Source organism: Phascolarctos cinereus, unplaced genomic scaffold (assembly GCF_003287225.1).
Source record: "Phascolarctos cinereus isolate Bilbo 61053 unplaced genomic scaffold, phaCin_HiC Scaffold_9;HRSCAF=440, whole genome shotgun sequence".
Taxonomy (NCBI): Eukaryota; Metazoa; Chordata; class Mammalia; order Diprotodontia; family Phascolarctidae; genus Phascolarctos; species Phascolarctos cinereus.
Window position 1 is genome coordinate 80,290,340 of NW_027556402.1, and position 22,149 is coordinate 80,312,488.

Sequence of the window (22,149 nt, forward strand, 5' to 3'; positions counted from 1 at the left end):
GTCAATACAGGCCATACATGTGCAGTTATGCAAAACACTTCCATAGTAGACATGTTGTGAAAAACTAACTCTATTTCCCTTAATTCTATCTTGCCCCCCCCAATTTATTCTGTTCTTTCTTTTGACCCTGTCCTTCCTCAGAAGTACTTCCTTCTGATTATCCCTTTCCCAATCTGCCCTTCTCTCTATTATCCCCCTGCTCGAATGAGACTTTTTTTGGACAAGAATGCAATTTTGTTTTGCTCGATCATGCCAATTTATTACAAGTGATTTGTTATTTGGGAGGGGGGAAGTGAGAAGGAGAAAAAGTGAATTTCTATTCATTGAAAGAAAATTTAATTTTTTAAAAAAGAATTTACTGTATATATATACTGTATATACATACAAAAGAGGAAATGGAGACACTGAGTTTTTCATTTCTAAAGGTTCTGTGTTGCCTAGATAATAAATAGATGTCAGGGCTCTATGCTATGCTATTTTATTGTAACCCAGCTCTTCATGGGGGAAATAAAGGCAGTGTTACTGTATAAGAAAGATATCAGAAAATCAGTTTACCTTCCCACTTGTTGATTAGTAAACATTTTCACTGGGCTCTAGTCCTTCAGAGAGTATAGGAAGCAGATCCTGCATACTGCATGGCCAGTCATCTATAGGACATCCAATTTTCAAAATGCTAAAAAGTCATCACCACTAGTCATCAGTGCCTTTTAGCAATGAAAATACAGAAACTCGGGATTAAGTACTTTATGAAATATTCATTATAATGACTTTCTCTTTCAAGGTCTTATTAAGTATAACAGCACAATGTCTTACAACACAAAGGACGCTGTTAACCATGACAAACTAAGTTTACCCATGGGTAGCTAATAGATTTTTATTTCAGTACTACTATCCTCATTCCATTAATAGCCTGGTCTGCCAGTAAGACTAATTCCTCAACTCCTTCCATTTCAGAGAATTGGAAAAGGTTTCCTTTGCTTCTTCATAGTTCAAACAATTTAATTTGCTTTCTCTTGCCCAGGGATGAGTCTTTGGGGGTAAATCAGGAAGGAGCCAGGACTTGTCGCCTCACAAAATGTTATAATGAGAGCTCGCTAGTTGGCTAGGGAAACTTTGTGTGGAAAAAAAAAAATCAGAGGCCCTGATGAGGGGGGAAAGAGAGCTTTCCAATCTTCCTAAATTATCTCACTCTTACCTCCTATCTATTAGCTCTCCCCTTTACACACACACACACACACACACACACACACACACACACACGGTTCCAATCAGAGTCTTCATTAACAAGAAAAATGTCCATGTTCTTTTTTATTACCACAGGTTTCATATTTGCCTTTGCAACGAGTACGCCTCTCTCTAGCTCTTGTATAGTCCAGTTGTTTCGTTATGTAAAGGAGTTGTTCAGTTCTTTCTTGCCTGGTTTGGAAGTGTCTGAAGGACTTGGTTCTTGCAGCCTCATCTCCTTCCCCGCCCCTTCCCCTCTCTCCCCCTCCAGCTCCTGGCTAGAGGAGTGAGACTCTGTCAATCGTGGGCAAAAAGACAGAGCAGACAAAAGGTCGTTTGTAAAGAACTCCTTCCAGCCCCTCTTCTCTTCTCCTCCTGCTCAAACTCAGAGCTTGAGCATTTAATAAGACTTCTCTGCCAAGAAGATTGAAAGGGAGAGAAGAAGAAGAAAGGTAAGTTTGTGGGGTTTGGTTTGTCTTTGTTTTTTCTCATCTTATTTGTTCTCCTCTAAACTATCTGCTGTTGAAGGTGAGGGCAGAAAGAAATCCATGCTAAGCTGGATATGAAAGAGACTCTTGGAGAACCTGGGGCTGAAATGAGAAAAGAGACTAATTTTCAAAATAAATGGGGAAGCATAAGGGGTAAAGCTGAGGGAGAGAGTGGCATACCTCTCAGCAAGCTAGGAAAGTAATTTTCCTCCCTCAAGCAAAAAAAAAGAAAAGAAAAGAAATTTGACATCCAGCTTCTAACTGTTTGAGTGGATCTGGACAATTGTGAATGAGAATGGGTTTTCCACAGTGAGACACCAGCCTGCCCTTCAGAACCATGGCTTAGCTGTGGCAGATGAGAGACACTTAAAAAAAAAAATCAGTGTTCAGATATTTTCCTAGAATACATAAGCCAGCTTTAGTCTTATTCTGAAATTTTAGTCTTATTCAATTGAGAGTTTTTCTTTTAAAAAAAACAAGCAAACCTATAATTCCTAAAAAAAAGAAACTTAGTTTTGCTGTATAATATAATAATATAAAGAGTATGGGTAATATAATATTCATTGACTTCATCCTGGGCATCCTAACCAGGGAACACAGTGCCAAGATTATACCCTCAACATAAAGGAGAGTTTATCTTTTAGGTTTACTAAAATCTCTCTCTTTTAAGGTTCTTTGAGTATAAGGCACAGGAGTACCTAAAGCTATCTCCTTCTTCTATAATGACTTAATGTGGATAGGAAAGCAATTAGCAAAATTAAAAATTAATACATTACCTTTGCCCAAGTGTTTCAACCCCTTTCTTTACAACAATGTGATGAGAGAAGTGGTAAAAAGTACTGTTTCTCTGAAAGATGAGAAAACTGAGCCTCAGAAGGCAAGGTCATTCCGGTAGTGTATATCAAAGCCAGGATTGAAACCCAGGTCCAGCATTCTTCCTGCTCTACTACTTTGCTTACTCCTAAGCTTGCTGAATCCTGAAGGAAGACAATTTCCACAATTTTCACCAGGCTGGAAGCACTTTGACTTTAAATTTTACCCCTAATCAAGTTCTCCAATATGGTTGTGATCTGAATATGTCTGTAAAGGAATATCCAGCTTGAAAGATTATTGCCATGCTTTTAACCTGTGATCTCAGAAATTATAAGCGTGGCTCAAAGAATTGGCCATCCCAGCACAAATTTCTTTGAAGATAATAGAGGAGCAGAAGAGAAAACAGCCAGTTGTGGCATAGGTGGCACTGTGACTTTGATTTCTTAGAACTCAGCATAATTCTCTGGGATGATATTTTGGATTTCCTCAGTACTCTTAGCTCTCCTTTCTCCCATTATAGGATGTGAATGGAAACAAACCCAAATAGCCCTTTCTGTTTAACTCATCAACTCTTCTTCATTTCCATACCCTACATGCTGGTGCCCAGGAATGACATCAGCTGCCTGCCTCAGGGGATGGCAGCATCGACGGCAGAAAGCTCTCAAGTCGCCTGGCCCTGTTAGTTTTGGCCATTGTGGAGTGGGGGAAGGATTTTTCTTTTTAAATCTCCCTCTAGACCCAACCATTCCAAACTTTAGGCAGTGCCAAGGATCCTTACAGAACCCAGACTGGAAACTCTCAGTCCCTATGGTCTTGGCAAGGATTCCTGGCTCAAATGCAAGCCTTTCCCTGTTCTGCAGTTTCCTCGATAATATTGAAAGCCACATCAGCATCCCTTAGAAGACATTTAATGGTCTCTCCTCAATGCTTTTGGATTTTTAGGTTTGGGTGTTTCTGCGACTGAGGTACAATCAGTAGGAAAGTTTAAAGTACATGTGTTTGACCAAAGAGTCCAAGTAAATTAGTGCAGTTTGCTTCCCTAATTAGCCTGGGGAATTTTGCGTCTGTTAGCCCTGGAAAATAAATGGACTTTCTGGATGGTGTGAGGAGTGGGGCCAGGTTTGGCGGGGGGGGGGGGGGGGGGGGATGCAAAGCGTTAAGCTTGATGCATCTTAATAAGGAAAGCAACTGATACATCACATTCTTCTCCAGACATTCCCCCTCTGGCTGAGTAATGGTTGAAGCAATTTATCTGCAGTTAGTAATGGAGGAAAAGGATAATTCAGTTTCAACCTGTAATTTATAAAGTGTTAGAAAAAAGGAAAAGAAAAAAGAGCCCTTAGACAGTGTTTGCCAGGTTTGGAACTTTCCACCTCTGTGCCTGGCTGAGTGTGTGGCAGACTGCTTTATTCTCTGGCCTAGATGTGCTCAGCAAAAATATTTCCAGGGTACCTGTGCACACTGCTCAATTCATTCTGTCTCTTGAAGAGGACACTCAATATTTACAGTAACGAGTACTCCTGAGTATGGCTGGGAAATACAAAAGCAGCAGAAGGCGTGGTCTCCCCCTGCCCTCATTACTGCTAATTGGGGAGAAAAGGCTTAAATGTATGAGGGGAAAAAAGAGAGGAATTTCAAGGCACCATATAATAGCTAGCATTTATAAAATAGCTTGTGTTTATATAGTGCATTAAGGTTTGCAAAGGACTTTACAAATATTCTGTCATTTGAGCCCCATGACAACCCTAGGAGGTAGGTGCTATTATTATCTCCATTTTACAGAGGTTATTGGCCAGGGTCACTCAGCTTGCAAGTGGCTGAGGAAGGTTTGAACTCATGTCTTCTTGAATCCAGATCCAGTATTCCGTCTACCATATCACCTAACTGTGGATAGAATATATAGTGGAAAGAGTGCTGGTCAAGAGACCTGGGTTTATGTCCTGGCTTTGATGCTTCTATTAGCTATGAGACCTTGGGCAAGTCACAACCCCTTGGAACATCAGCTTCCTTATTCATAAAATTAATAAAATCATACTGTACTTCTTGTCTCTCAAGGGTATTATAGAGTAAGTGCTTTGCAAACCTCAGGGCACTTGCTATGTATGTGTATGTGTCTGATTTTGGTTGAGATATGTGACTTCATTAGTGGAGGGAACTTTCAATTACAGAAACTCCCTACATCAAAGTGTATTGTCATCTACTCTGTACCTTGGGCTCATACAGAGTTGTCTGAGGCACTGAGATGTTCATCACCTTACCTATGGGCATGCAGCCAGTAGGTGTCAAAAGCCAATTAAACCTGAGTTATTGTCATTGTGGTAGGGTATTCCTGAAGGTGGGGGAACATGGAAGAAAGCTATAATCAGAAAAGAGTTACAAGATAAAAATGGTCCTTGGGAAAATGCATCTTGACACTGAGACTAGAGGCAGGGAACCAATCTAGAAAGTTATTACTAGATTGAATAATTAGTGGAATACCAATTAGTTAAAGAAAAATAGTCAATGAAATCTTTACTGTGGTGATGGCATACCTAGATTTTAGTGAGGCATTTGGCAACATCCTTAAGAAGGGCATGAGTAAACTAGCCAGTGGTTCTCAAACCTTTCAGTCTCAGGACCCCTTTACACTCTTAAAAATTATTGAGGACCCCTGCCCCCAAGAAACCTTGTTTATGTGGGTTATTTCTATTGATATTTACTATCCCCTGCAAGGGTCTTAGGGACCACCAGAGGTCCCCAGACTATTTTGAGAACCACTGAGCATACAACATGTTCAGAGTAGAGTAACCAGGGTACTGAAAGGCCTTGAATTCATGACACATAAGGAATGGTAGAAGGCTTTAAGGACCTTTGCTCTGGAGATGAGAAGATTTGGGGTAGGGGGATGTGAATTTGTCAAGTGTCAAATACTTGAAGACATGAAAGAAGGGTTAGACTTGTTCTGTTTGTTCCAAAAAAAAGAATTAAAAGCAACCAGAAGAAATTGGAAAGAGACAAAATTAGGCTCAAGATCAGGAAAAATCTCACAGTAAATAGAGTTGCCCAAGAGTGGATTGGGCTGCCTTTCTTATTGGAGAGCTTCATATAAGGCCTGGATGCTCTTAATGTAGAAGGGATTCTTGATCAGGGCCGGGTGGGGTTACATGTCCCTGAGATACATTCCAAAAGTGACATTTTGGAATTTTGGGAAAGTCCCAATTTCTTCAAGAACAAGATAGAGAAGTATAAGATGAATGAGAATAGTTAGGTGGATTCAGGACCAGGTCATTGATCAGACTCAAAGTGTCAATTAAGAGAGGAAGGCCTCAAAGAATTGGAAATTGAGAGGATGCCCATCAATGGGGGAACGGCTGAACAAACTGTGGTATATGAATGTAATGGAATACTATTGTGCTATAGGAAACGATGAACAGGCTGACTTCAGAAAAACCTGGAAAGACTTGTATGGTCTGATGCTGAGTGAAGTGAGCAGAACCAGGAGAATGTTGCACACAATAACAGCCACGTTGTATACAATAACAGCCACATTGTACAATGACTAATATTAATAAACTTAACCCTTCTCAGCAATGCAAGGATCTAAGACATCTCCAAAGGCCTCGTGATGGAAAATGCTATCCACATCCAAAGAAAGAACTATGGAATTTGAATGCAGATCAAAGCGTACTATTTACTATTTTTTTTTCTTCTGTTGAGTTTTGTTTCCGCTTTCTGGTGGTTCCTCCTATTGGTTCTAATTCTTCCTTACAATATCACTAATGTGAAAATATGTTTAATAGGAACATATATGTATAGCCTATATCAGATTGTGTGCCATCTTGGGGAGGGTGTTGAGGAGGGAGGGGGAGAAAAATTTTAAACTCAAAAGCATATGGAAGTGATTGGTGATAAATCAAAATAAATTAATTAAAAAAATAAAGATGAGGAAATAGAAAAAAAGAGAGAGAGGAAGGCCTCTAGTGAAGGGCAGCTAGATTCTTTCCTTGGCCTGTCCTGATCAACATTTTTATTAGTGACATGAATGAAGACATAGATGGCATATTTATAAAACTTTCAGATGACAAGAAGCTGGGAAGAATGACAAGTACATTAGATGTCAGAATTGTTTGTTGTTGTTTTTTTAATCTCAATAGATAAGAACAATAAGGTCAAATCTTTTAAGATGAAATTTAGTGAGAATAAATGTATCCTTCTACATTTGATTTTGAAAAACCAACAATACAATGGGTGCAGAATGGCCAGAATCAGAGTAGATGTGGCCAGAGAAGAGTCATTCATTGGAGGAAAACCCAGAAGTTTTAGTGGCCTGAAGGTAAAATCTGAATCAACAGTGTGATGTGACCAACAGGAAAGTGCCATTTTAGATGACAATGACAGCAATGCCATGTACAGAATGAGAGAGGTGATAGTTTCCTTGTGTTCTGCCTTGGTCAGACCACACCTGGAGCTGTGTGTTCAGTTCTGAGGGCCACATTAATAGGTGGCATTTTACATAGTGCTTTACATTTGTATCTCATTTGAGCCTCATGACAACCCTGGGAGGTAGGTACTATTATTATCCCCATTTTATGGATGAGGAAACTGAAGCAGACAGGTTAAGTGACTTACCCACAGTCACACAGCTAGTGAGTTTCTGAGGCAAGATTTGAACTCAGGTCTTCCTGACTCCAGGCTTGGGGCTCTATCCATTGTAAAACCTAGCTGCTATTTGACCAGCAGCTTATCCAGAGAAGGACAACTAGAATGCAAAGGGACTAGGAACTATACTGTAAAAGAATCCATTGGAGAAAAATACCACCACCAAAAACAATTTACATTAAGGTTCACAAAATACTTTCCTCTCAAAAAAAAAACTGTGAGGTCAGTAGTGTATCATTAGCTCCATTTTCTGAATGAGATAACTGAGGCTAAGAGCAATTACAAGAGGCAGAATTTGAACACAGATCTGCTAACCACAAACCTACTGCTCTCTTTACTATACTATGATACTTCTCCCACCAAGAAATGGGAAAGGTAAGGGGAGGAAATAAGCATTTATTGAGCACCTATTCTACTCAAGGCACTGTGCTTAAAGCTTTACAAATATCGTCTCATTTGATCCTCACAGCAGCCCTGAGATATAGGAGCCGTCATTATCCCTGTTTTACAGTTGAAGAAACTAAGGTAGCAGAGGGTAAGTTACTTGCCCAGCTGAGGTCAGTGTCAGAGGTGGAATTGTCAGAGGTCAGAGTTCTCTCCTAACTCCAAGTCCAGAGCTCTTTATCTAGCAAGACATCTGGAAATGCAAAAGTCTTTATACTGTTAAGTGCCCTCATGGTAGATATATATCAGGCTCTAATCTCTAGAAGTAATTTGGAATAAGAGTAACTGAAAAAATAAAGTCGTTATTAAGATATATTTACCCTTTTTGGTGAAGATATGACCTGTTCCCTTATGGTAGCAAAGAACTAGAAACAAAATCAGTGTCTTTCAATTGAGGAATAGCTGAACAAATTGTGACATAAGAATTTAATGGAATAGTAGAATGCAGTAAGAAATAATAAAGTCAAGGAATTCAGAGAAATATCAGAGTGGGGCATTTACATAAATAGTGCCATGCACTTTATAATTATTACTTTATTTGGTCTTCACAGCAGCCATGGGAGGTAGGCACTGTAATTATTTCCATTTTACAGATAAGGCAAACAGAGATGAAGTGACTTTCCCAGGTTTATAAAGCTAGTGTCTGAGGCTGGATTTGAACTCAGGTCTTCCTGACTCCAGGCCCAGTGCTCTATCCACTGAGCCACCTAGCTGCTTCGAAATACATATGACATAAACATATCCTCTTAACTCCAATTCCCATGTTCTATTCAGTATGGAATGCTGTCTCTCAAGGAGTTGATATTGGGAGGGGAGGAAAGTATAGCCAGAGCGGGGATGAAGGCCTCGGAAAGTACTGAGGGATGGGGAGGGGGGGAGATTGGAGGTGTCTGTGAGGATAAAGAACAGGGTTAAAGGTTATAAAACAAAGGGAAAGATGGAATTACGATCTGCTAAAGGAATTTGAAAGCTCATGAAGATGGAAGCAGAACATTTATGAGGAATGGCAAAATAAAGGGTATGACCATCTCTGTGTGTAACTAAGGTAGAATGGAAGGGTAGGTCATGGGAACTGAGTAGACTGAGGACCTGTGAAGATAGGATATTTCAGTAAACATCAGGATGTATGTTGATATCCCTTTATATGTGGTCAAGAGTTGGGGAGGAGAGAAAGACTATAAACCAGCTACTGAATTCACTAAGGAAGGAAATAAAATCACTTGGAGTATACAGCCAAAAAAAAAGAAAAAAGAAATACATATGACATAAACAGTCCAAAGAGTAACACACAACTACAATTATGTAAATGAAAACATCCTAAAGGGAATGCTACAGGGGTTGTATACCTTTTCAGACAGTCACAATATTAGTCGTTTTTACTTCGCCGTTTTTCTATCTTATGAGATGTGGGTGAAGAGAGAAAGGTTATATACAAAATGAATGTGAAATAAATCATGGGATCATCAGTCTAGAGTTAAGAGGGTCCTCAGATTACCTCTAGTCCAAACTGCTCATTCTACAGATGGAGAAACTGAGGCTTTGGGAGGTAAAGTCACTTGGGCAAAGTCACACTACTAGTAATCGTCAGAGATAAGACTTGAACCTATGTCTTCTAACTCCAGACCAATTCTCTTTCCATCGTACTACAAAGATTTCAGAGCTAAGTCATTCCACAGTACCATGCTATCTCCTTCAAATTTTGTTATTTGTTTTACTGACAAGGAGAACAAGTTGAGACAGAGGGTGTTTGCCTGAGTCAGAAGATTAGAGGCAAAGAACAGCACCTACAACTCAGCTTCCTGACCACCATAGAGGTAAGTACTTTTTTTCTACCTCACTGACTTCCAAGCAGACACCATTCCTTGAGGTGTCCAATTCTCTGTGATTTTATTGGAATAGGGAACTCCCATGGAGGAAACTCACTATACCAATGCAGATCACCTCCTGCTCTGCTACTTAAAGTCTGACAGGTACTGAAACTTTCAATGACTTGTCCACAATGACACAAGTAGGATGGTGAGACTTGAACTTGAGCCTTCCTGATTCTGAGATCAGTTATATCATACTAGGCCACCTCTCAAGTCATCAATAATTTTTTTAATCATATGAACTACCATATCCTTTGTGGACAGACTGGTGTGTGTCATTGATACTGATGTTAAGGATAGTGAACAAAGCATTTTGATTTTTACATCTATATTCTACCAAGTCTCAAAAAGCATCCTTGAATTCAGAATATGTTTTGTTTATACTTTTTCCAGGTAGAAAACCAAATGAATTGCATAAACCCTAAGGAATACTGATGCTAAAACAAGATCCTATATTTTAGGACATTTGGGGGTCATTAGAGTAAAAAATACATAAAAACAAATAGAATGGATGAAATGAATGAAAAGAATTTATTAAGCATTTACTATGTGTCAAGTACTGTGCTAAGCCTTGGAGATAGAAATACAAAACCAAGATACTGCCTGCCTTGTAAGAGCTTGCATCCTAATCAGAGAGGCACTCATGGAAGAGTGGTGGCCAGGGAAGAGGGCTGTGCTCTGGGGAAGTCATGGGAATGATGAGTAGAACAACTGCACCATCCATTAACAAGCTCTTTTCAGGCCATTTCCATCCCACACCACGGGCACTTCAGCCCTTATCCCAATGTCTCCTGCTAAGGAAACCTGGACTCTGCCCCCCTTGCCTGCATATCTCTGATAGGAGAGTTTTCACCTGTCTTCATCTAACTCTCCACACCACTTCTGAGCTATCTCCTGACCCTCCTTCTATCCTTCTACTCCCCCTCCCCTTTCTAGCTCTCCCTAATGTGTCCTCTTCCCAATTAGAAAGTAAGCCCCTTGAGGGCAAGCACTGTCTTTCTTGTTGCTTCCCAACATACTGCCTGGCATATAAGTGCTTAGTAAATGTTTTATCCACCCATCTACTCATCTGTTTTCTAGCTAAATAACTATCTTTCCTGAAGCAAAGGCAGTGTCAAATTGATTATAGTTATTATATGAAAAAGTAGAAAGGTTGAGTTGGGGGTGGAGGTGGGATGGAGGGTATGTACATTATCTGCAGAGGGGGGAGAAAGGTCAAGGTGAAGATGAAGAAGCATTGTCCCACAGAGCCCAATGGCTTAGTGACTGCTAGGTATGATCTCTGGTGCTGCAGGGAACTCAGATTACGATAGTGTCCTATTTTGATATATATAGTTGTAGCCAAAGAAGGGACCTTACAGATTGACTAGCCCAGCTGCCTTATTTTCCAGATATGGAGCCAAGGCCCAGAGAAGTTAAGGAACTTTCTCAATGTCACACAGGCTTAGTGATCGATTTGGGACCAGAATGTAGGCCTCCTGATTACCAATCCAATTTCCTGCCTGCTACTCCATACTGCTTTTACGGTCGTACAACAGTGACTTCCCCAGACCACACTTCCTGAAGGCCAGGGGTGCTATGTTTCACCCCTTCCCCAGAGTACTACAGTAGCATTAGGAAGGTTTACTGGTATCTAGTCTATCCGCTGTTGTCTTAATCCCCTACTAAGGGTGTTCCCCCAGTTTTAGGGTTCCCCTATACCCCTAGTTCCATTTGACCACTTAACAGATTAATTTTTACAACGAATATTTGATACAAAGGTATAGAAAAAAATATACAAACATCCTCTCTCCAACACATGAGGGCATAATCATGCTCCCTCCTTATCCCCTCACCTCTCAATATCTCTTCGGTTTCTAAGAAGGGGATAGGGATTAGGTTCACGGAATAACTCAGTTCCTGACTAGCGTAGTTCCATCAAGTTCCATGTTTCAAGCCTACCTGGGACTACCCTGCTGGACGGCCAGGAATCTCTGGCCTGGAACCGGCCTCCAAGGTCATCACGGCTTGAACTACGGCTCAGGAGGACTCTGCCACCGACACCGAGAACTCAAGAGAACAAATAGAGCAAGAACAAGACCCCAACCCCGATTCTGGGGGCCACAGGCCCCAAAGCGTGTGTGTAGGGGGTGGAAATAGTCTTCCCCCCACCCAACTCTGTTCATAGATCCCAAGCTATGGGTGAACAATAGCTTTAACCCCCTGAACATTGCCAGAAGGAGAAAGAGACTCTTCCAGGCTGACGCTTTTAAAGACAACCTGTTTCCATTATACAGCCACTGGAAAAGACTTCTCCCACATACTGGTAGGGGAATGCAAAACGTCTGTCAGAAGCAGGTCCCTAAAATCTCCCATTTGAGTGCCCGGTCTTAGGTGATCTAGGCAAAGCCCTGTTAAAATAGGAGAAAATATTTTTATTTCAAATATTTTAAGGGAGGTATTTTCACTAAGATAACTTATTATTTTCATTTCTCTATTTATAAAACTCATCTGAAGTTGCACCTAAGTGCAGGGAATTTCAGACAAAAACAATCTATTTCCAAACCACCAAGTGAAACTGGGAGTCTTATTTGAAGTCTTCTACATCATTTTCTTTTTTATCATTCTAATGAAATTCCTTCTTAGTAGCTGGCAATAGCTGAAGAAATTAATAACTGGGCATTCAAATTCGGAACCTGTAGTAGGTTAAAAGCTGCAGTTTCCTCACTGTTAAAGAGGAAACTTAAAGAGGCCTTATTGGATGATTGATAAATTATACTGAAAACATCACTTAGACTAATTAGAAACATCATTTATTCTAGAAATACTTTGCTACTACCGCAGAGAGACCGGACAGCACAATCTTGTTTTCTGAGTTTGTGAGAGTGTAGTGTAAGCTACTGTACTTTAAGGTATGACTTGCCCTTTTTATATAGAGTTATTTAGTGCTGAAAAGGACAGAAAAAGGACTGGTGCATAAAGTAAAATAATAATGTCAACTGGTAAGAGGTATAAGGTATTGTCTCTTTCAGAAATGGATATTTTGATGCCTGGAAGGTGAGAAGGAAAAGAATGTTCATTTAATTAAAAACTTTTTAAATGTGTTTTTAAAAAAATAATCAGATGGGATTCAGGCCATTTAGGACAGAAAATGAACTGTGACCTGAGTATAAAAACAAGCCCCTTTGTAAAAGATATAGGATGATGCCTTGTTTGCATGTGAATAGTTTGGTAGCTTAAAGGGAGCAGAGAAAGAACTTTTATTTATTACAACTGGGAAAATATGAGTTAAAAAAACACATAGTTCCAAGGATGCATAATGACACACATGAAGAGAACTTAGAGTTGCAGGGTACGCTCCTACTTTCATTTGCATACAGCTGATTTAACAATTTGGAGATTGAGGTATGATTTTTAAAGGACTGTTGCTATCATGATATGTCTATCATATATTTGGTGAGTTATGAACTTTTAAGTGAGAAATGAGTAAATGAGTATCAGGAGGCTCTGGTTTAAACCATTTAGACTGAGGTATAGAGATAACAGCCTGAGATGGAAGCTAAAGAAGGGAAGGGAAAGGAAAGGGAATAAGCATTTATATAGCACCTACTATGTGTCAGGTACTGGGCTAAGCACTTCACAAATATTATCACAGTTGATCCTCACAACAACCTTGCAAATTAGTCTGCTAGTATTATCCCCATTTTACAGCTGATGAAACTGAGGCAGACAGAGGTGGAGTGACTAGCCTAAGGTCACCCAGCTAGTTAAGTGTCTGAGGCCAAAGTTGAACTCAGGTCTTCCTGACTCCATGCCTGTCCCTCTTTCCACATCACTGGCTACCTAGCTGCTAAAGAGATTGAAGCACTTGTTACAAGAATAAATTGGTGGGATGGGGTGAAGAGCAGCTTTGTCTGAGATGTCTGAAAAGAGTACAGGCAGGAATGGCCCAGCCAAGCGAAAGGCTTCCCCTACATCAATACTGACTGTTTGGAAAGAACCTCAGTTGCATCGAGCGAGCCTCTGTGACACGCTTCTTGCTCTCTGCTGCCCTCCTCTGGTCGAGAAGGAAAAGCAGAAAGGGGAAAGAGGTTTCCTGCTGCTGCGCAGGAAGAAATACTGAGATGTCATTGGGTGTCGCGGGATCCTAGTGAGTGGAAAGCAGGATAGGCTATTTGATTGGTTCAGAATCAGCTTGAGCTGTCTTGCCGTGAGCTCTGTTTGCTACAATGCGATTGGACAACACAAGGTTGGTGTGGGAGGCTGTGGTCCTCAGAGAGTCAGCCTAACAAAGCTGGACGATTCTCTGGCTTAAATGGAACTAGGGACAAAGAAATTAATAGTCGATACTTTTGCGAAGTCACTTTAAGGAAGCTTTTCAGTTTGAAGAGCTTGTAAAGTTCCTCCTGGTTCAAGAGTTGAAGGGAAGAGGACTTACCCAGCTGTTGAATTGTAAGGATCCACAGACAATCAGTTAGCAGGGAAGCAGTTTTATGCGGTGCAAGGTTCCTAATTGGACCGGTGATACCAAGGGCAACAATAGTCCAGAGTTGTGACTCACTTCCAGCACATGAGTTTTCCTCCCTGGTACTCTTTCCTGACAGGTTCTCCCCCCGCAGATACTGAGCGCATTGGTGAGAGAGTACAGCTAGGCTCCATGTGGATTGTGATGGTATATTATTTACACACTTGCTGTACCTGTGATATTATTTCTTTTGCCTTACTGTAAATGGTTATGTTTAAGATCTGAAAGTGGCATTCTTGTGAATGACTGGTTTGTATAAACAGAAAGCAGCATGCAAAGAGGTTGAAGAATCTTCTCAATGTCACACAGAAATACACAGTGGCAGATTTGGGATTAGAATATAGGCCTCCTGATTCCCATGCCGTGTCTTGTCCATGAACCCAGTCTGCCTTTACGGTAACATGGAGGGCCCTGGCTCAAGAGGGAAAAGTGGTGGCTGACCCCTGTCCCAAAACCCATCCCAGAACCAGTGAGGACTCTCTCACCAACTCTATCTCAAATTATAGGTGGATGGAGGGAACATATTGACTCTCAACAGGGTTACTCCTAGTACAATGAAAGAGACGGAATTGAATCACAGGGTGGTGATCTTTCTCTGGGAAGCTAAACCTGCCAGTTTGAAAGTGTGAGTTTCAGTTCAAGGTCAAAAGTTTGAGAGTGAGTAGGTATCCACAAGCCTAGGTGAAAGGTATGGTGCCCTGTCTTGGGAGATACATCCTATGCCCTGGCCGTTACAATGGGATGGCAGATAGAATCTAGTGCAAACACTTTTGTTATTCTCCTTTCCTTTAGAGCTGAAAGCCAAAATGAAAATCACAGCCATGCTAGTTTTGCTGAATTTGCTGCTAGGAGGACATGCCTTGTCCACAACCCGTCTCTCTTGCTACCGGAAGATGTTAAAAGATCGCGACTGTCACAACATTCCTGAAGGAGTGGCAGATCTTAAACAGATTGATGGACACCTCCAGGACCACTTCTGGAATGGAAAAGGATGTGAGATGATCTGTTATTGCAACTTCAGTGAACTGCTGTGCTGCCCAAAGTAAGGAGGTTTTCTTTCAATGCCTTAATAACACAACAAACTTACATGAGAATGTAGAGAGCACCTCCTTTTATGTCATGTGATGTCACAGAAAGAACTCTGGATTTGGAATCCCAGGACAGGAATTGAATCCTAGATCTCTTACTGACTTTGTGATCCTGGGCAAGTCACTTAACCTCCCGAGACCTCAGTTTCCTCATTTGTAAAGTGAAGAGTTTGGACTCCAGTGAGAAGAGCCTGCCTCTGTAGTTTGAGGACCCAGGTTCAAGTCCTACTTGATAATTACTACCTTTATGACCTAAGAGAAGTCATTTAATTTCCCTAGGTCACAGTTTTCTCATCTTTGAAATGATGGGGTTAGACCAGATAGCTTCTTATTAGTAAGTCCCTTCCAACTCTAAAACTGTAATCCTGTGATATCTACTTAGTGGTTTTACTGAAAGTAAGTAGAAATGAGGAAGTTATATAATCATCTTTATTAGAGAAGCCCTGATGAAGACGCAGGGTTTGCATCAGTTTTAGGTGTGAATCCAAAGGGTTTTCACAAAAGAAATGGATTTTTTTTGCATAGTTTAAAAGGTAAATGAATACTTAGACCTATTTGAATCCTAAACTCCACACCAGAATTTTAATATGCACCCCCATGCTCAATCTACCACAAAGAGTGGTCCATTTTACCAGGAAGGATTCACTTCAGATTGCAACCATAGAAGATCAATAGGCTTTTTATTGTGAAAAAGAACATTTGGCCAGCAAGGCAGAAAAGTCAAAAGGAGGAGAAAGAACCTTGTTTTGCCTCTAAAATCATCTAGACTGAGCCAAACAAGCCGCTTGAAAATTCAGCAGCTGACGTGGAGATGGTTGGTAGAGCATGGAGTCCTGAAAGCTAACAGAGGCAGGTGAGCCAGTAAGGCCTTCCCCCCCACCCCCATCCCCAAATTATCTTTTGGTAGCTGTTGGACTTTCAGTTTCTAGAATCTCTCTCGAATACCTTTTATTCGGGGGGTTCAGTTAGCCTGTCGTAGTGCTTTCAGATTATAGGCTCATCAATCTCAAGACACAACCATGGACCATCTAGTCTAACTTCCCCCCCATCATGTTACAGAAAAGGAAACTGAGGCCCAGGAGGAAGGAAATAAACGTTTACTAAGAGCCTACTATGTTCTAGGGACTTTACATATATTATCTCATTTGTTTCTCACAACAACTCCATAAGGAAGGTGCAATTATTATCCCTATTTTACAGATGAGGATACGAAGGCAAACAAAAGTTAAATGACTTGCCCAGGGTAACATAGCTGGTAAGTATCTAAAGCTGGATTTGAACTCAGGCCCCCCTGAGTCTGGAGCAGCTAGGTGGCACAGTGGATAGACTGCTAGGCCTGCAGTCAAAAAGATTCATCTTCAAATCTGGCCTTAGACACTTACTAGCTATGTGCCCCTAAGCAAGTAACTTAATCCTGTTTGCCTCGGTTTCCTCAACTGTCAAATGAGCTGGAGATGGAAGTATCAAGTCACTCCACTTTCTTTGCCAAGAAAAGCGCACATGGGGTCACAAAGGGTCAGACATGATTCAACAACAACTTTCTGATTCCAGTCTCAGTGCTTCATCCACACCACTGCACTACCTAGCTACCTGGGAAGGTAAATTCACTTGTACAAGGTCATGCTGGTAGTGTCAGAGGTCGAATTTAAATCCCTATCCTCTAGCTCCAAAGCCACTTCTCTCTTGGGAGACCTTGGTGTCTCCCATGTCTTCATGTTCATTTTCCAAAGGAAATTGTGAGGTAAGGTAGATATCACGGGATCAGAGTGGAAGTGGACTCAAGATGCCATCTAGTTCCATTTGTATCTTAAAAAGTAATAAAGTAATCCGCTTCACAAAATCCCAGACAAGTGTTCAACCTCCTCTTCAAGAGTGTCTAGTAAGGCATGGATAACCCGTATCAGATTGTTTACCATCCCAGGGAGTGAGGAAGGGAGGGAGGGAGGGATAGAATTTAGAATGCAAAACTTATGGAAAAAAGAAAAGAATGTTAAAAATTGTTTTTACTTGTAATTGGAGGAAAATGAAATATTATTTTTTTAAATGTTAAAAGATGTTAGTGAGGGAGGGAGGCAGGAGGGAGAAAATAAGTATTTATTAAGCACCTACTCTGTGCCAGGCTCTGTGCTAAGTGCTTTACAAATATTATCCCATTTGATCTTTTTACCAAGACAACTCATTTCATTCTTAGACAGCCCTAATTTATTGATTTCTAGCCTAAAATTGTATATCTGAAAATTCTTCCCATTGTTCCTATTTTGCACTCCAGATTAAGTAGACCAAGTCTAATCTTTCTTTCTTTCTTTCTCTCTTTCTTTCTTTCTTTCTTTCTCTTCCTTTCTTTCTTCCTTCCTTTTTCTTTCTTTATCTTTCTTTCTTCCTTCCTTTCTTTTTCTTTCTTCCTTCCTTTCTTTCTTTCTTTCTTCCTTCCTTCTTCCTTCCTTCCTTCTTTTCTTTCTTTCTTTCTTTCTTTCTTTCTTTCTTTCTTTCTTTCTTTCTTTCTTTCTTTCTTTCTTTCTTTCTTCTTTCTTCTCTCTCTCTCTCTCTCTCTCTCTCTCTCTCTCTCTCTCTCTCTCTCTCTCTCTCTCTCTTTCCTTCCTTCTTCAGTCCTTCAACAATTTGAAAACATCTGCCTGTCCTCTTATGCCTTCTCTTCCCCCAGACCAAACATCCACAGTTCCTCTAACCCACCTTCACACTGCAGGGTCTCTAGTCTCTTCACTGTCCTGTTCCCTGTCCTCTGGACAAGATCCAGTTTGTTCATGTCTTTCCTAAAATCTCCATTTTACAGATGCTGAAAACAGGGCTCACAGAGTGAAGTTTCTGGTCCATACAACTAACTATTTAATAGCACTATGATTAGAACCCTGGTCAATTAGTCACTAAGCATTTATTAAGCATCTGCTATGTGCCAAGCACTGTGCTAAACACTAGACTCACAAAGAAAGGCAAAAGACCATCTCTGTTCTCAAGGATCTCACAGTCTAATGGGGGAAGACAACATGAAAACAACTATGTGCAAACAAGGTCATTTGTATACAGTTGGACTCTTAGTCCGATGCTTTTTGTCCATAAAACTCCGCTGCCTGGAATGAGGGTTGATTCATTCCTCATTAGAAAGAATGAACACATAAGGTGTGGTTAACCTGTGATTTTGTCAGTGTAGGAAGCTCTAAAAGAGGACCTTCCTCTTCCAAGGCAGATCAACACCTTCTCTATAATTTGTCACAGAGCAGCTATTCTTAACCTGGAGCCCATGAATTTGTTTTTTGAAAAGACATGCTATAACAATTTCAATAAAACTGGTTTCCTTTGTAATCTTATGCATTTTATTTTATACACTGAAAACATTGCTCCCAGAAGGGACTTATAGACTTCATCAGAGCACCCAAAACTTACAGGATACAACAAAAATGAGAAGTTAAGAACCCTTGTCTTAGGGAGCTGCCTGGGCCACTGAGAGGTTGATAATTGCCCTGCCCCAGCCAATAAGTGACAGACGTGTTTGAAACCAGGTCTTATTGACTGACTACAAGTTCTGCTCTCTGCAAGCCACTCTATGCTAACGCTCATATTTGACTTTTGTGTAAGAAATGACCACAGATATTTATATGTAACCCTTGGGAAAGAGGCACAAATTTAACATTCCATAATACTTATTAAATTAAATTAATTAAAATTTAAAATGAATTAAATAAATTAAAATTTACATATGTTCATTAGTCCTTTTGGATTACATTTAAACATCTTCCTTTTTTTTCTTATGCCTTTCAGAATGGAACTGAGTCTAAAGGAGGAAACAAAGATTAATTACTCCAGTTTTTTCCCAAGGAAAGCAGATGTGTTTTATGTCCCTTTTGTACTTCAGCTACATAGAAAGAATGGTTACATTTGAAATCCAGGGGACAAAAAAGGTCAAACTTTAGCCCACCAAAGCATCTCATAAACTAACATTTCATAATTTCTACCTGTATTTAATGAATGTGTATAATTTCTTTCAGAGACATCTTCTTTGGGCCGAAGATCTCTTTTGTGATCCCTTGCAACAACCAGTGATACTCTTGATAACGGCAGCATGTTATAGTCTATAGAGTTCAGGATATGGACCGGAGATTACCCAGGTTCAAATTCTGGCTCCAGCTCTTACTAACTGTGATCCTGAGGAAACTGCTTAATCTTTTGGAGCCCAAGATGCTAATCTATAAAATGGAGAAAATAGAACCTACCTCCCAAGGATCAAATGAGATCTAATGCTTTGCAAAACCTTAAAGTGCCATACATATTCTAGAGCATATCCCCAACAAATTTATACAATAATAATAATAAAAAAATTAACTGTTATGAGAGGTTGCTTCTATTCAATACCTTAAGGCAAGATGTAAATCCCTGGTTGTCCAGGGCAAAAAGTTTGCCAGGGTAGTGGCAAACAAACAAATATACTGATTTCATCTTTCCCCTTCCTTGTGGATGTTGATAGCACACTGATCTTGTAAAAACAATTTTATTGAAGCCTTTTGCTTTTACATCATAGTCATTTCCAAATATATTTCTCTTCCCCCTACACACACACACACACACACACACACACACACACACACACACACACATCTTTGCTAAGTCAATGGATCGGTAAATTTTCTATAGCCATTCAGCATAATCAGTAGAATATCTCCCACTCACCTTATTAACATCTATGACCTCTGATTAAAAGTTTTACTGAGAACTCACTCATTTCTAACTTGACACTTGCTGTCTTTAAGAGCATTTTAAAGGCCACCTTGAAAATGTGTTCCTTTAGTGTACACAGCTGCCACATTATATAACTTCACACAACTACTTACTGCCTGCACTAATTTGATCATTAATCTAAAGCAAACTTAATAAACGGATTAGAAACAACTTCCTATGTCATCTCATCCTGAAAGTAAAATCTACAAAATGCCACTGACACAGGGCTCTCCAAAGTCACCTATTGACCACATGGAGTCAAAGGGAAGGGGGTCACTGATGTGTATGATAAAATATTAGTTCAACTTTCAAGTATACTGGCTTAAACAGCCCTTGAGGCATTCTGCACTCAACATATTCTGCAAAATTCCCTTAGTGAATGGCACAAGCAATCAAAATGCTGGAAGACCTGAGTTTAAATACAGCCTCTCACATTTACTAGGTGAGTGATGCTGGTCAAGTCATATAACCTTTATCTGTTTCCTCATCTGTAAAATAGGGATAAAAATGACATCTACTTCAAAGGATTGTTGTTAGGACCATACAAGATAAATTAAAGTGATTTGCAAACCTTAAAGTGCTATCGATGTTAGGTATTAATGTTGTTGTTGTTGTTAATAATAATAATAATAATTTAGGATATTTCTACCAAATGCCCAAAGTTGAAAAGTGAAAAGAAAATTAAGCCCCTAGTAGTTGTTTCACTTACACAATGCCAGACTGATGATTTGGCCTCCTGTCTACTACCTCTCCCTTCTGAAATGGATTCTTTTTTTGAGCTTAGGTAGACACAGAATAAGTAAGCCTGTCTTTCTCCCCATGCTCTAAACTCCTTCTGAAAGAGAAAGTTTCAGAGATTCATTTTCCTTGTTTGTGAATATTACATATATTATCATCAGAGAATATATGTGGAAAGAATAAACTTTCTAATAACTTCTCACATTAGCATGACCAAAATCTAATGAGGAAAAAATGGTATTGGGAAAATAAGAATGCTAATGTTTCACAAACTGCTACTACCAAGTTATTAATTGAGAGAACTGTGCAACACTGGTGATAAAAATACTTGTTCAGCTTGTCTTGTCCTTTCTGAAAATTATCTTGTAACATGAAGTTCAGTTTCTGTCATCCAGTAGCAAATTAGAGAAGGAAAAATATCCTTTGTCATTTCCTATTAAAATCTTTTTTGAACAATATTACATGTAAAACATAAATATTGAAAAAGCTTGCTTTATATTACTCTTGCATGATGACATATGTTCTTTCTACATGCTGGTACACCTGTTCCTAAAAAGCAAATACTTTGTCCAACCATAGTAAATAAACAATGAATTAATGCCACATATTAGCATTTGAGCTTTATGACAACTTCTGGTTACATTGAAAAATCAACCAAGCTACCCCTTATTCTTCATAAAAATAAACAATTTCAGATGGCAAGCACTTCAGTACGGCATAAAATTTGACTTTCTTTATATGCATATACATGTGCTAAGCCTTCATTATTGTGGGAGATCTCCCATACATATGGTCCACTGAACACATTGTAAACAAGTAATAATACTTTTTGACTAATGATTTTCTCCATAAAATTTCTCTGAATTTCCTCCAACTGATAGCCTTTGCTATCAATTTTTAATTGGTTTTAATATTCTATGATTTACTTGTTTACCTTAAAGAGCCAAAGAGTTGGCAGCATTTTACCAAAATGGTAAACAAATATGTAGAGGAAAAATTAAAGACTTTGCAAATTTGCCCCCCTGTAATTATAAACATACAACTACATGCCTTTCCATTAAGGGTAATTTCAGATGAAATTTTAATAGGCCCTTTTAAGACTACATAAATAATCATAGAATCACAGTTACCCCTCCCCCCAAAAAAAAGTTGTATACAGTGAAAATGTCATTGTAAGAAAACCAGATTCATCCAATTCTCTATAGTCACAGACAGCTTGTATTCACATCACACACACACACACACACACACACACACACATTATCGAGTTTCACAAAATTTTAGATGATTGGTAGTGGTTGGCAAAGTTGCAGGGAATTCATTCAACTTAATTAAAATCATTTTAATATTTTTAATGTAATTGAGTGATTGAATTCTTTGAATTCCACAAAAATATCATAATCTTAAACACTACAACTTTGTAAGGGACTTCTAGAAAGAAAAACACATCTTTTGTATATGTTACTTATAGTAATTAAAAAACTATGGTTAGTTCTTAATTATATAGTAGATGTGCTCTATATCCAGAGGTTTTAAAATTATATTTGTGTGACATATTAAAAGGAGCAAATGATGAGATTCATAAGTGTATATACGTATTTACATATGTATGTATA

At 39.4% G+C, this 22,149-nt stretch overlaps 1 protein-coding gene across 2 annotated transcripts; it reads left to right on the top strand.

Moving 5' to 3' along the window:
* Positions 1-1,418: 1,418 nt before the first annotated feature.
* SCRG1 (stimulator of chondrogenesis 1) lies at positions 1,419-21,138 on the top strand. Of its 2 annotated transcripts, XM_020997819.2 has the most exons (4): positions 1,419-1,676; positions 9,330-9,421; positions 14,772-15,021; positions 19,069-21,138. In XM_020997819.2, exons 3-4 carry the CDS (start codon positions 14,786-14,788, stop codon positions 19,121-19,123), a joined length of 291 nt encoding a protein of 96 aa, XP_020853478.1. In that variant the 5' UTR covers positions 1,419-1,676; positions 9,330-9,421; positions 14,772-14,785; the 3' UTR covers positions 19,124-21,138. The 2 variants fall into 2 exon arrangements, with proteins under 2 accessions (XP_020853478.1, XP_020853479.1); XM_020997820.2 differs by lacking the exons at positions 1,419-1,676; positions 9,330-9,421 and adding an exon at positions 13,702-13,906.
* Positions 21,139-22,149: the final 1,011 nt, after the last annotated feature.

Bases quoted from the DNA above. Each gene is read 5' to 3' on its own strand.
- SCRG1 (XM_020997819.2), top strand. From the start codon at position 14,786: ATGAAAATCACAGCCATGCTAGTTTTGCTGAATTTGCTGCTAGGAGGA. The intron at 15,022-19,068 runs GTAAGGAGGTTT...AATTTCTTTCAG, and splicing joins GAACTGCTGTGCTGCCCAAA to AGACATCTTCTTTGGGCCGA.